The sequence below is a fragment of the Aptenodytes patagonicus genome, chromosome 2 (assembly GCF_965638725.1).
Source record: "Aptenodytes patagonicus chromosome 2, bAptPat1.pri.cur, whole genome shotgun sequence".
Classification (NCBI taxonomy): Eukaryota; Metazoa; Chordata; class Aves; order Sphenisciformes; family Spheniscidae; genus Aptenodytes; species Aptenodytes patagonicus.
In genome coordinates, this window is record NC_134950.1 from 97,068,014 (window position 1) to 97,081,762 (window position 13,749).

Here is a 13,749-nt window from a genome sequence, read left to right on the forward strand (position 1 = left end):
GGCTGCACAAGCACTTGCAGGGGGAAGGAAGGGCCAGGAGGGGGCATTTTTGGTCAACTTAAATGCACACCCAGCTTTGGCCTCAGGATCCGGTTCCACATCTCTTACACCAGAGGCACCATCAGTTTATGGAGTTGCTCCCCACCACCACCTTATTGAGGGGTTATTTTTATCTCAGTCAGGATGACAGTCAGACCCTGCAAACAACAGCGCTGACACAACCAAAGGAACTGTGCAGAAGCAGGAGCTCCCTAAGGCAGTGCTGCCGCAGGAAAAAAGATGAAATTGTACCCTTAAATGAGGAAACAAGAGAGCTGTGAGTTCGAAGAGCTCTCCAGGGCAAGTACACTGGCAATCCATCCAGCTCAAGCTTTGAGATTGTCTTTAGCTGAGGGAAAGAAAGCAAAGCAAGAAGGCCCTTTCTGCAAGGCTGCACTGGGGAGGTGCCACAAAAACTGAATGGATCCATCACCATTGCATTAAGGAAATACTTCAGTACTTTCTTAATTGTGCTGTTGTGAAAATCCAGGAGGTGAGATGTGTAGAGTTCACCATGTCCAATAACTGCCCTTTGGAGCCCCTCTGAGTGACAGCTAGGGTTAGTTTCGCTCGTTTTGGTTCAGCTCATTAATGCCTTTTCCCTATTCTCAAACAACTTAACTCTTTCATCCCATAGGGATTTTCAGGCTGGTTAGTTCTTACAAACAGACTGAGGTAAAATAGGCAAGCAAGCAATAGGAGTCTGATGTTATTGAAGGCACACCAATACCGCACACCAGCCTGGCTGGGGGTGTTCCCCACAGGCTGCAAGAGGCCACTGGAGGCTGTTGTCAAGTCCAGGCAGCAAAGGGAGAGGTTCCCCCGCTTTGTCACTGTGGCAAGGAAATTTAAAACTCTGGGATTAACTCCCAGTTTGCCACAGGAACCCTGTGACGAGCTGACTCCCCCCGAGCAGATGAGATTAATTTCCATCAAGTTGCTAGAACTAAAAGGAGGAGTCAAAAAGCAATACAACCTATTGCTGAAAAATGAAAAAAAAAATCTCTCTACTCTTTCATCAAATCAGTTTGATCCTGAAGCAGCAATAACGTAGCAGCAGAAATACTGCTGCACTGTGGAAACCTCAGCTAATGACTATAACTTTCAACAGGCAGCCTCATCTGAAATACGCCCCTAAAACAAGATCTTTAAATATTAGCTATTATAACATTGCTTTTCTGGATTAGGCATATACCCACTTCATACAATTTTAAAATTATGCCCCTTGTCTTTCTGAAGGAGAGACCAATAATGCACTCCAGAGCCCACAGTCTCAACCACAGTCTGGTGTCAATTAAATTCACCTGCTGTACTGCCAGGAGCAGCCAGAGAAGGTCTAAATATCTCACCTGACCGTAACTCCAGCTTCTTAATTTTATGTCGTTGATGTTTCCATGGAAGACAATACCAACATCATTCAGGACATATTCTTCCCTTTCCTTCTCATCATCCAGATACACGGCATCCTCTGCATCAGTTTACCAAAAATAAATGTTAGCACAGTCACTTAAGTTTTCATATAGGACAGATAAAAAATCTTAGCATATAATACAGTCATCTTTGATGAAAAGAACCCCTCTCCCATCAAACAAAGCACTACTTGCTTCAACAGAGTACGAGAATAAGGAGGTAGTGACCCCAGTTAGGAATATGATACACAACTTAAAAGCATGCAAGATGCAAAAATGCTGACAACTCCTGCCTGTTTTCTCAGGATCTGCAAAGTATGATTAAAATGTCACATCTTATCAAGAATTTTATGATTACTGTGTACCACTAATTTAAAAGTTGAAGCACCATGACGCAATTCTGCATCTGTACAAACAGATCAAAGAACAATTTCAAACCTATTAATGTTAATGGAAACAGCTCAAGTCAAGAGATCTAAAGAAAAATCTGTAGTGCATTAAAAAAAATTGGAATACAGTTTTTATAGTGTATTAACAGAAGGGTTTGATTGCTTTTTCTGTAGGTAAGTTATTGACTGGAGTGTCCCTCCCCCATGTAGCTTGACTGACCAGCTATTATGAGGAGAAATTCAAGTGTCCAAGTGAAAACTGGAAGTAATTGGAAGAGATCTTTATCAAAACATATACAAAAGGTATATCCTACATCGGTCTTATATCAAGAGTCAAGAGCATATATGTGGACCCTCACCCTGCAAACATGATTCACATACGTAAATAACCCGTTATTAACAGTCATAAATAACCCTGAATGACATGAAACTGTTCAGACATTCACAGGTAAGTATGAAGCAGGTCGTGATTCTGTGACGCTAGAATAGTTGAGGATTTCTTTCCCGTGCTAATGCTTGCACCTTGAGACTAAGAGATACAGCTTAACAATTCATAGTATGGGAATTAATTAATTTGAGGAAATCAGTAATGTGGTACCAGATAGCAAATTAAAGGGAAGCAATAACCTCTGATAGTTTGATACGAGCGAGTACAAAACTACCACTCACTACTGCCATAGTGGATTTCTTCAGCATCCCACTACAAATTACTAGAGGATTATTTCACTTTTAAAAGCCTACTGATTTGTTGTATTTTGTTGACATGCAAATCAGATTTGTACTTCCTTGTAAACCTCATCCTCAAAAGCTTCTTCATTTGCCCATAAAACTGCAATTTGGCTGAAAATAAGCTAAAATCTGAGCCCTCTGAAAAAAATCAACTGGCTTCAGCTAGGTGAAGGGTTTTGCCAGTCTACACACCTGACCTTGCTGGAAGTTTTGTTTTCTCTGAAGATATAAATATATCTCTATGTCTATACATACAGGAGGGTTTATGCATAGATATGTAACATAATGACCTCCACATTGGTGTGCAAGGAATGATAGGGAAGCAGGTGTTAGATGTAAGAAGCCTTTATTGCATTTGAGGACATCAGTGCTTGCCATTATGTTTTTGACAGGGTTGCTCTAGAGGCTCTGCAGACTACGTCCGAATCCGAGCAAACGGAGAAGTGGCAGGTTTTATCGGGTTTTCCCTAAGGCGGGCAGGTCTGAGACTCGCTCTTGCATTTGGTGGGGTGGTGGTATTCACCCAGCTTCTAAGAGCTGGGTCGCCAAGAAGTTTCTTTATAGGGTTGTCACTACCCATGACCTAGTCAACCTGCACCCAGGCACAAAGCAGAAGATCACGGATTTATTATATTCAGAGGCTACCAGGTGAAAGAGAGTGTTAAAACTTGACAGTGAATCAAAAAGCTGTAGTCATTTATGCCAGCAGGGACTCTCATACTTATGAAACTGTATATTACATGACTTTTTTGAGGTCCAGCTCCCAGCTCTAAACAAGTTCTGCATAACATCCCACCAAAAATACTGCAGATGTTACAGATCATCTAGGCTCTGTTTCATTAGGATAGCTCTGCCTGATTTGCTGACTGAACAATTATATGTATTCACTCACTGAGCTTTAGACTTTATTGAAACACTTCCATACAAATGTACAGAGAACACATTTAAAGAAGAACTCACACCTTCTTCTGTACATTTATGCATTCAGTGGCGTGTGTGCATGACAGCTGTTGTTTTCTTTCAGGGATTAAAAATATCAATATTGATCTGGTTGGTATCAATTGAGATGCTTATGTTATTTCAAGACTGCGCGATCTGTGCTAAATCAGATGAAAATTGATTAACTTTTCTGTCAATTATTTTAAAAAATTTGTGGGTTTTGATAAAGTAAAAAGGGCTTCTGTGTTTCACAGAGAAGCCAGCTGCTTTGATTTTTGACAGCTTTCACTACCCTTGAGACTCTTTAGAAGAAAATACGAGGCATTTGTGACTACTTTGATGCTAAGCGTGCTCTACATAGTACAACTCCTAATTATTTTGTGCAAGTGGAGGCTCACATCTGACAAACAGAAGAATTCCACAGAAATGTGCTGCGTTTGTTTGTTCTTTTCCTCTAGCAGTTTAGGGGGTTTTTTTACTCACTTATTTTATCCTGGGAAATTACTAAGACACTAGCAATGCTACAAAGAAGCAAATTAGCCTCTATGCTTCTCTGTTTGAAGATAGATAAGGTGAAAATACACTTCACGTGAAGACAGTACTGCGGGCAAGGAATCCCACTGAACACAGGCTCCCTTAAAAGAGATGAGGAGTGCAGAGAAGCTCTTTCCCTTTGGGAAGGTGAATGGGCATGGGAGGACACTACCCAGTACGAGGGGACCTCCTCACCCAGCACAGCAACTGGCTGGAGTTGGAAATGCTATTTCTTCATGAAGACAGTGACCGCTGAGCACAGCAGCACCAGCCGGTGGGTGGAGGTGGAGGAGGAGGCGGCAACCTTGCCCTGAGCACCCAGCCTCCCTTCAATGCGCTCTTGTGGGAACTCAGGAGCACAAGGCTGGGCTTCACTGGAACCAGAAAGCTCCCAGGGCTCTTGCTGGGAAGAGGACAGTGCTGTGGCAAAAACAGAGCTGCAAGAGCTAAATACAGTTATCTACAAAATCTACTCCACCCAGGACCAAGCTCAGTATGCTGCCCTGCAACTGCTAGTGCTTGCCTACATTAATGCATCAGAGAGATGAAGCTCTGTGTGAATTTTACCCATGTGGAATCTATGATACAGGAGATCAAATTTAAGATCTAGCTACAAATGCCAGAAAATATTATTGGGCCAAATTTGGATGACTGATAACACGTAAGAGGAGTCCAAAGTCAACCACATGTTACTAATCCTCAAACTGTATTAGGACACTTGAAACACACAAGCAGAAGAAATGTGCGATTGACTCAATAAAGTTGCAATATATTTAATTGCTTAAATATAATGCACTTTGCAGAAGGCTTGGATGAATGAAAAGCACACCCTCTGCCCACAGAGTCTGCAACTTATTCACACACACTATGCATCTCCACCCGTGAGAGCGCCACACAAGTCAATGCAAGTGCTTATCCTGATAAGCACTGAGTGTTCCTCAGCAGTAAGTTGCTGGGGCTCAGCACCTCCTTGGGAAGAGCTCACAGTATCCAGATCAAAGGAGCCCTTCTCTGCTTTCACGTAGTCTGATACTGCTAAGAGTTAAGTTAAACTCCAAGAAGTTCTATAACTACTTGCCATTTGTATCTTCTGTTTCAGAACTGAAGAGGGCTCTGCATGCCCAAAAGCACATCTGTTTTTCCCAGATATGTTAGCTGGCTGAAGAAAGGATGCTGCCTCTCCTCGAAGGCTTAACCTTGCTTATTAAGTAATGCAAATTTCACCTGAGTATCTGAAATCTCAATCCACTAGCTTGCTGAATTCCCAGATGTTTGAGGCTGATGTATATAATGTTGCAGGATCAGGCCCTGCATCTGCATCTGTAAACTATTCTTGGTGATCAGCCTTAAATGTAGCTAAGGAGGTTAAAACATATGAAAGCATCTGATGATTTTGGAAGCAAAGTACTCTGTAGCTTGGCTGGTAAAGTATTCGAACTTGTTCTGAAACAGCAGAAAAAAACCCTCACATCCCTGGCTGGAAAGATATGTCAAAACTGAACTACAGTGAGAAAAAGAGTAATAAGAAAGGGCACAAATGCCTCTGTCTTAAAGAAAAGCTCATACCGACACATTGATGTTTCTCCAAAATGATGAGTTGGAAAGCTGCGCTAGACACTGACAGAGCCCGTACTCTCCTCGCTGCTATAACGATCCCCATTCATTCCTGGCATCAGCCTTCTCTCTTTTTAATGAGGCTTTTCACTCAGACTTTTCTGCTTAGCTATTAACCCAGCAAACAAGTCTAGGAGATTTTCAAACTATTGTTTTCTCTGCATTTTAACTGCCTGAGTTTTTATACCCTTTTGTCATTCCACTGAACAATCTTTTCCAGCCAGGGGATAAAGCGTGGAGAAACAGTCCCTGGTTTTCCAACACAAGGAAAGGGAGAAAAGGCAGATATAGGAGCCAATTAGTCCAAACTACCTAGGAGTAAAAGTAGGGGCAAGAAATGAGAAAAAATCCAAATCCAAATGAAACATGCAGAAAACAAAAACTGCAATAGTCAGCAAGGGACAGGACCTGAAGTCATTAAGACACACCTGAACATGTAAGCTGGAGATGAAAACATGGTCCTCCAGGGGTGACCCCAAGTTGCCTCCCCTGGGCCTGGGGGCACGCAGCACATCCTTGCTGCCCGGAGACTCTCTTCTGCTTTCCTGAAGCAGAGCTTTTCCGTCAGCTTTGCCGATGGCTGCCACTGGAGGCAACTGCTGCATGTCTTGCTCCCACCACACTGTGGTTTTAATCTTGCTGGCTTTTGGCCCCATTCAGCACAGGTGTGAGGGAGGGAGGGCATAGGAGAGCAAAGCACCTTGTGCCATGAACAGATGTGAACCAGTCAGCACACAGAGCTGGTGGGGAAGGAGGTGAGAAGAAGGGATTGATTTTCCCCTCCCACCCCCTGACTAGCACCTTGAATCAGCCTGTGTGGTACCAGTCACACCACAGTGGGCCAGCCAAGCCCCTCACATCGTATTTTTTCTCCACATTATGGCTGTATGCAGCCCTAGCTGGCTATATGTTAGTCATGAGGCAATATGAGGTAATTTAAGACGCTTTTTCTTTGGGGTTTATTCCTTTCAAGGAGGTGCTGAGCCACTGCATAGTCACCGTGCTAGCTAACAAACTGGCTGTTATGACACTCACAAATAAAGCCAAGGGATGCTCTACCTTGGGGTGGAGAATTGCACCTCCCTAGCTGGAGCCGTGACAGGCTGATGATGCCTTCACAAACCTTGAGCAGTTTTGTCTGCTCACAGTGGGTCATAACTTTGGCAATGATTCCTCTCTTTCTGTTAAACACTCTCCCTCCTCTCCCAGAATAAACATTTAGCATGCTGCTAAGAGGTATCTACCTCTACGCTGCTATCTCACGGTGTCACGGGACCTTGGGCCCTGCCCTTCCCTGCTGTTCCCGCTTAACTAACTCCGCTTTACTCAGCATTAACATATATCTTCCTAAATAATGCATAAGCTAATCATTGCTTATATTCCCTTGGACCAGGGGCAAGTAATGAATTCAGCACAAATCATTCAATGTACTGACAGTAGTACAGCTGAATAATGGACTCTATTAATAACGCTAAACTTACTCGGCACTCGGTAGGATGGCCCTTGTTTGGTACGGGATTATTTGATGTAAATACTCTGGTAAAAACATTGAAAGATGAAGGAAGGGTGACAGGAGAATATTAAAGTTAGCTGGTGACCTAAATATATAGCAATATGTATGCTGGACTTGGAGCCTTACAAGTGTCGGAAGCTGAGACACAGTGCTACAGCCTGTCAGAAGGCTGAGCCAAATCTCTTCAGTCCTCCTTGCCCTCTCCTTAAAGCCACACTTGGAGTTCATTGGGTAAGATACAACTCTGTCAGTGTAAGGGCTGATTTTACGTGGGATCCAGGGAGAAAAAAAAAAAAAAAATTGTTCTTCAACCCTCTGGATTATAAAAAAAGGCTCATTTACAAAATGTTCTGTTCCTCAGAGAGGACAGGGTTGCTGGTAATTAGTCACCACTGAAGGGGAACTTGTGAGGTCAGATGTCATGTAGCAGCAGGAAGGCACCACCAGCGACGCCACAGCAGGTTGGCTGCATCCAGCCCGTGCAGGAGCAGCAGCTCCCATTGAATTCCTGCAGGCTTTCAGCTGCAGGTGTTCGATCCTAAATGTGGCAATCAGCAATGTAACTCAACAGAGTATGGGACGCTGCCACATCCTGCCCCACGCCAAATCCTGGAAAAAAACATGCCCCTATTGACTTGTCAGTTTAAGGCACACACAGGCAGGCAGGAGGCTCACACTGATGCCTATTAAAGTCGGAGCAAACTCTTGGGGTATATTTACTACAAGAAACAGAGCATCAACGTGTGGCCCGAGCTGGTAAACACAGGCTTGGCCTCATAAAACTGCAGAGTGCAGCTACAGCACAGGTCTGCAGCATGGAGCCCCGCTCACACAGGGCTATTCCCCAGCCTGAAACATTTGCCTCTTGGCAGAGTTACTATATAATTTCCAGACCCAAACTGGCTTGTTTCCAACCACCTTGGTACCAAGCTCCCCCTCCTGGACCACCCCCTCCCAAAAATCTATGAGCCCAGCAGCAGAAAGTGTGAACCTTTGACTCTGATAAGGTACTTACCCTGGCACCAGGGATTGAACAGGATGTAAGTGTCAGTTGCTGGGTTTCTGTGTGTCCGGAGGATGCCAAAGGGAGTCCAGACAGCAATGTACAGGCGAAACTTCCCAACGATGCAGGTGGCAGAGGACATGATGGACAGGCGAACAGAGTTGTTCTCCTTGTGGGTAATCTCGGCTCCCCACCTACCGGGTTTCAGCACATCATCTACTGGGATTGGGATGTAGGTGCCTTTGTTTTGCTGTGGGTAGCGACCTGGAGAGAGGGGGGGGATAACTCCATGAAGAGGTTCACCTTGTTTTGACAGTCTCTTCGTTTCCTGGCAGTCCTCTATCCCTTTGTCTATTTTCAATGGAGGTGGAAAGTTTTAGTGGGCAGAAACCACCTACCTCCCTCAGAGCTTTACAGAGTGCCCGGTCACTTGGCAGTACAGCCGCACGAATACACGCAACACTTCCCAGTAGGCAGCCTTTGCAGACACCCCCACCCATCTTGCTCCAGCAAGCTTCAGTCTCGCTGGCTCAGGCAGTGCCAGGAGAGTAGCCCTGGCAGCACGAGCAGGGGCTGTCCCAGGCTTTCCTTGCTCATCACCGTTTATCCTAGTGCAGCAAGCTGTGCTCCAGCTTGCTCCTTGCCTTGGTGTCAGCTACACTGTTGGTAAGTTTAGGTAAGAGCCCCTTCCCCAGTTCAGATGCACCCACCACCCTCATGGCTAGCACGCAAGTGCCCACTGGGGCATGGACATTGGCTTTGGGGCTCTTTAGCAGAGCAGAACCTCATTCTTCTCACTGCACTGTTGCGCTGATAAGCAGAGACCAAGCACTCTTTCATGCAAGTCCACACAGATGAAGGAAATACAAGTCAGTCCACCAGCAGATACCCAACACTCAGTTCCTCCCGAGTGTCCACTCTTCACGGACAGAGTGGGAACCAACTCTGGACACGCTGAGCATAGGTGAGCAAATCTGGGCTGGATAGCCAAACTTTCTCGGCAAGCAATGGGTCCCAAAGTACGACACACCTCCAAAGTACCGCATGTGATAGTCTACCTCATAGTAAAACAAATCACACCCCAGAGAAGCCTATTTTACTCTGCCAACTATAAAAAGCATCTAGACGGATAGGCTACATGTAAACATGTACACTGCCAGGATTCAAAGTTGTGTGAGGATCCACCCTTTGAGCCTGAGGTAGAGCCAAACTATATCTGGAAGCCAACCAGCAGCACAGACAGAAAAGACACTTGTGAGAAGGCTGAGTTCCTTATCTCATTCTCAAATCTATTCTTCGTTTTATATTTTAGGCTGAAATTCAGACTCTCTCATTCAAAAATAGGGTAATGAAAAGAACGATGGCAGACAGAGAGACAGACTTCTATATTTTTCATTCCTACTATTTAAGAACTTCAAAATTAAACTCACAAGGGCGTTGATTTTCCTGCTTGCTTATTTTTATACAGCTGATGTAGCAATAATCCCAGATCTGAACACTGCTACATTCTGGGAAAGGACAACTCCAGCTTTGAATCTGAAGCTTGCAAGCTGCCACGACATCCGTGTTTCTAAGAAATCTGGGGCTACTGTGCTTCATCCAAGAGATTATTCGGTGCACATGAATTTCCATTTTGCAGATGTTCAGTGCACATAAATAGCCCACTTTGCCCTGTTGGCCAGGGATGCTGTAACCCATGAAACCCATTCAGATCAGCGAGGGATGCAACAGAAGTGAAAGACCTACAGAAGAAAAAAGGACTAGAATAAGAGAGCAAAAACAATAGAAAACACTAGAAGATAAAACACTGGACACTTCAAAGGAAAGCCAGTCTAGAGAGAAGAGCCTATAGAGGTAGCAGAGATGAGAGTCTTGCGCCTGCTAACAGTTGCAATCTGAGAGCTGAACATATTTTTGTTCTTTGTAGTGCAACCAGGTATGATCTAGCTTGCCTCTACAGTTGATATTTTGCTTCTAGTTTTGACATAATTGTTTTATTTTTAAAAAAGCAGTCCACGCAAACAAAGCAGCAGAGCAAACCAAGTAATTGAACTGACATCCTTGAAAACTGTTAACAAGTGCTACTTTTTAAAATACCTCCCTTACCTCCTTCAGAAAGGTGGGAGAGGGAAAAGATTACTATTTTAACGTGGTTAGGAACTGACACTGTCATCTTCACCGGAAGCTGCACGTTAGTGTAGGAGCCCATTGGGGACAGAAGGAGCTGTGCTGTGGCAGGGGCTTTGCACCACCATGTCCATGTGCACCACATGCACATGGGGAGACTGCAGAACCACTCCCCAGTAAATCTGCCTATAGGAACCAGGTAGGATTCCAAAGAGGCCATGGGGCCTTTGCAAGACATCCTTATGGAAACCCATAACTCACCAGCACCTCATAGCAGGCTTGGCAAAGTACCAAGCCTCTCGTATTCTCACTTTTCTGAAACCTCAACACACACAACTCCGTTTGCCCTTCCATACAAAGGTCCCTCTTGTGTGCAAAGCCACAAGACACCCTAATCTACCTGTTGCCTGACAAGGGAGCACCTGTAGCTGCTGCTGAGGAGTATGCAAGGTCCTTTCAGCCCAGAGCCCGTGCATGCCCCACACAGCTGCTCCCACTCAGTAAGAGAGAGAGGTCACTGCACTGTCTTTCTCACCCATGAGGAGAAGGCACTCTGGGGTATTGCCTGCATCCCTGCAGACATAGCAGGGATGCCAGGGAAGGGATATCCTAAAAGTCAGGATAATTTGTAGATGTTATAAACAGTAGATACAAGAGAACATCGTTTGCTTCTGACAGACGAGCAGGGTTCAGTGCTCACTAATGGTTGCATAAATCCTGAACCCATGAGGAAGCCTGGGAAGATAGGCAGAGCCCTCAAGAGCACAGTGAGCAATTTCCAATATTTTCTTTGAAGAGAGGACAGGTTCCCTAATCTTCTGAAACAAAAACCTAAATGTAAATGGAAGAGCAAGGGAATTGTTACTTCTGACAGGGGCTTGTGGAGCTGAATTGTAATCATACATCTAGACACCTGACAGCATCAGCCACACTAGTCTCATATACACACATCTGTTGTCTTGATACTAGAGCGCTATAAAGCTGATTAACTTTGGCATTACATGCTAAGGTTGCTGGCAAAAGAATTCTTATGTAGGTTCAGTACTATGTTTATCAACATCGTAGGGAAGTCCTCTCAGGATGGTCTTGAGCACACATTTCTGGCTGCAGTGGAAAAATAGGGCCAACTGTGGCTCATAGTTAGGACATCTGTAATGTCAGCCCTTTCTCAGAAGGGATAATGTGCAATGGTGATTTCATTCTCTGGGTAGAGTCTCTAAGGAAGAAGATTCAATGTTATCCAAAGACTCATTACCAAAAGCCTGCGAACGCCTGGCAGAGCACTCTCTGCAGGATCTCTGGTGCTAACCCAACCCATGGAGAGGCAGGAGGGTGTTTGGGTGCATGTCAGGACCAGGAGCCATGTAGAGAAGATAAACTCTTTTTATGCTGACAGGAGGGTGCTTCTGCCAGCAGCATCAGCTGGCTCAGGATCCTTCTCGCTCTGATTTGCTCCAGGAGTTGGCAGCCTGAACCACACTCTGCAGCCAGTTCTTTGTGGTTGCCTCACTCCCCGATGCTTACGTGTGCTTTGGGTGTAGGAGGCCCTGGCCCTCACACGAGGACATTTCATAGCCAGTTGCTCTGTGAAAGACAAAGTTGTTGTGTGACATCACACTGTTGGGATGTCCCTGTCTGCTCTCTCTAACAGCACATGGAAAATCCAGCCTGAGAATTTGGAAAGCCTGGAGGTTGCTGCACTGTTACCACCAGGCACAGGGTGAATTTTTTATAGGCTCCTTTTGCAGCTCAGAAGATATCAGGCACTGAATGGGGGCTGCTGACCGTCTTGCCTTCAAGGCAGGAGAGGACAGGAGAGAATTCACAGTGGCCCTCTTCCATGGGCCTCCAACTCTCTGCATTTCAATGCTAGATACTGAGCCACGATACTGCCAGAAAACATTATTTTTACAGAAACCTCTCTTTTACAGAAGGTTTAATGGCCCAAACATATCTATTTCCCCTGCTTCACAGTGCACAGGCCTGCAACCTTTTGGTACTTCTTTCTTATCCCACTTTGGTTTCTGTGGGAAAAGAAACTCCTAAAGTTCCTGCTCACTTCAGTTGCAGCTCAACTCTGCTCTACACCTCCTGGGCTTTCTAGGCACCCAGGAAAAGAGGAGCAAAATAGCTGCTGTTGCTGTTAAAGGAGCTCAGGTCTCCCTCAGTGCTGCATCACAAGGCTTTGAAAGTAAGTAAACATGAATGAAGGTCTACATGGTGAAATGCCTCATGACTGAAGCATGTGTGGATGTGGGCATGTATGGCATACCCCCGCCACACACACACACACACATACACACACACACACTTTACAGGGGCAAAAAGCAGAGTGCAGTGTTTGTTAAAGCTTGCCGAAGTCTTATTTATGCAGTAGCAAAAGAATGAGCCATCTAAAACACAGAACTGTGGCCACATGCACATGCATTCAAAGTGAGTTATTTTTAACATATGCCTCAGCTCCTTAGCATGTCAGCTCAGGGCCCATCAGGCATGGAGGCAAGCTGTGTTTATTTCTGGGTAAAACTGCCACACCAGAGAGGGATTTACAGCAACAGAGGGGGAGCGAGAGATAGGTACGGCAAGTTCAGTAGGCAAAACACGAGCGCTCCTCCTCCGGCTATCCAAGTCTGCTGCTGGTCCTTCCAAGTGACTAACAGGGATCAGGGCTTGCTAAAACCACACTCCTCCTCCTCCCCTGCCCAGTCCCTGGAAGCCCCTATCTCCATCTAGTTTAGTTTTTCCCTTGATCCCCAGTGGACATCATACATATTGCTGTACGTGTGCATGGATTAAACAGCTCTTAAATGCCACTGCTGAGTTAGTGCCATGCTGTTAGCTCAGCCAGCGGAAGGACTGACGGGTGCTCTTGGATGGGCGCTACACAAGTGAGTAGATGTTTTACTTTCGGCAGGGAAGAGGGAAAATTCGGTAGCACAGAGATTGGAGATATAGTGAGCTTCAGAGCCCATTTCCTCCCTGATGGAAGTAGGATAGCTCAGAAGAGAGGGAGGTGAACAAAACTATTTCTCAATAGTCTTTTTAGGAACCCTCCTTAGAAGATTGTTTTTTAAAGGAGTCAAGGAATCTGTCTCCCTTTGGGACATACATTACACACAGTAAGGTTAACAATTTTCCTGTTAGGTTCATTTGTTTTACTAGATACGCTCTTTCATACAAAGAGTAAAGAATCTATTTCAATGCCAGCCCTGGAAGTATAATAACTGTGACAGCTTGATAAATAAGTTTGAGCTGGAAGCCACAAGTACAGTAGCTGCATAGCAGAGGTAAGCCTTATCATAGCAAGCAGCCTGGGGATGGGTGTTAGCATACTGGGACCATGCCTTATTAATCACTATGAATAACTACTACAAATGTCAGAAAAGGAAAAAGGAAAGGGGGAAAGAAGAAGAAGAGAAAGAAGAAGAGAAAGAAGAAGAGAAAGAAGAAGAG

At 44.9% G+C, this 13,749-nt stretch overlaps 1 protein-coding gene across 1 annotated transcript in view; it reads right to left on the reverse strand.

Moving 5' to 3' along the window:
- The window catches only part of F13A1 (coagulation factor XIII A chain), a 60,452-nt gene that overhangs the window by 33,590 nt on the left and 13,113 nt on the right, over positions 1-13,749 (reverse strand). The window contains exons 4-5 of the mRNA XM_076330492.1: positions 8,182-8,433; positions 1,389-1,507 (exon numbers count right to left, since the gene is read on the reverse strand). Coding sequence (XP_076186607.1) covers positions 1,389-1,507; positions 8,182-8,433 — 371 coding nt within the window. The remainder of the gene's footprint in view (positions 1-1,388; positions 1,508-8,181; positions 8,434-13,749) is intronic.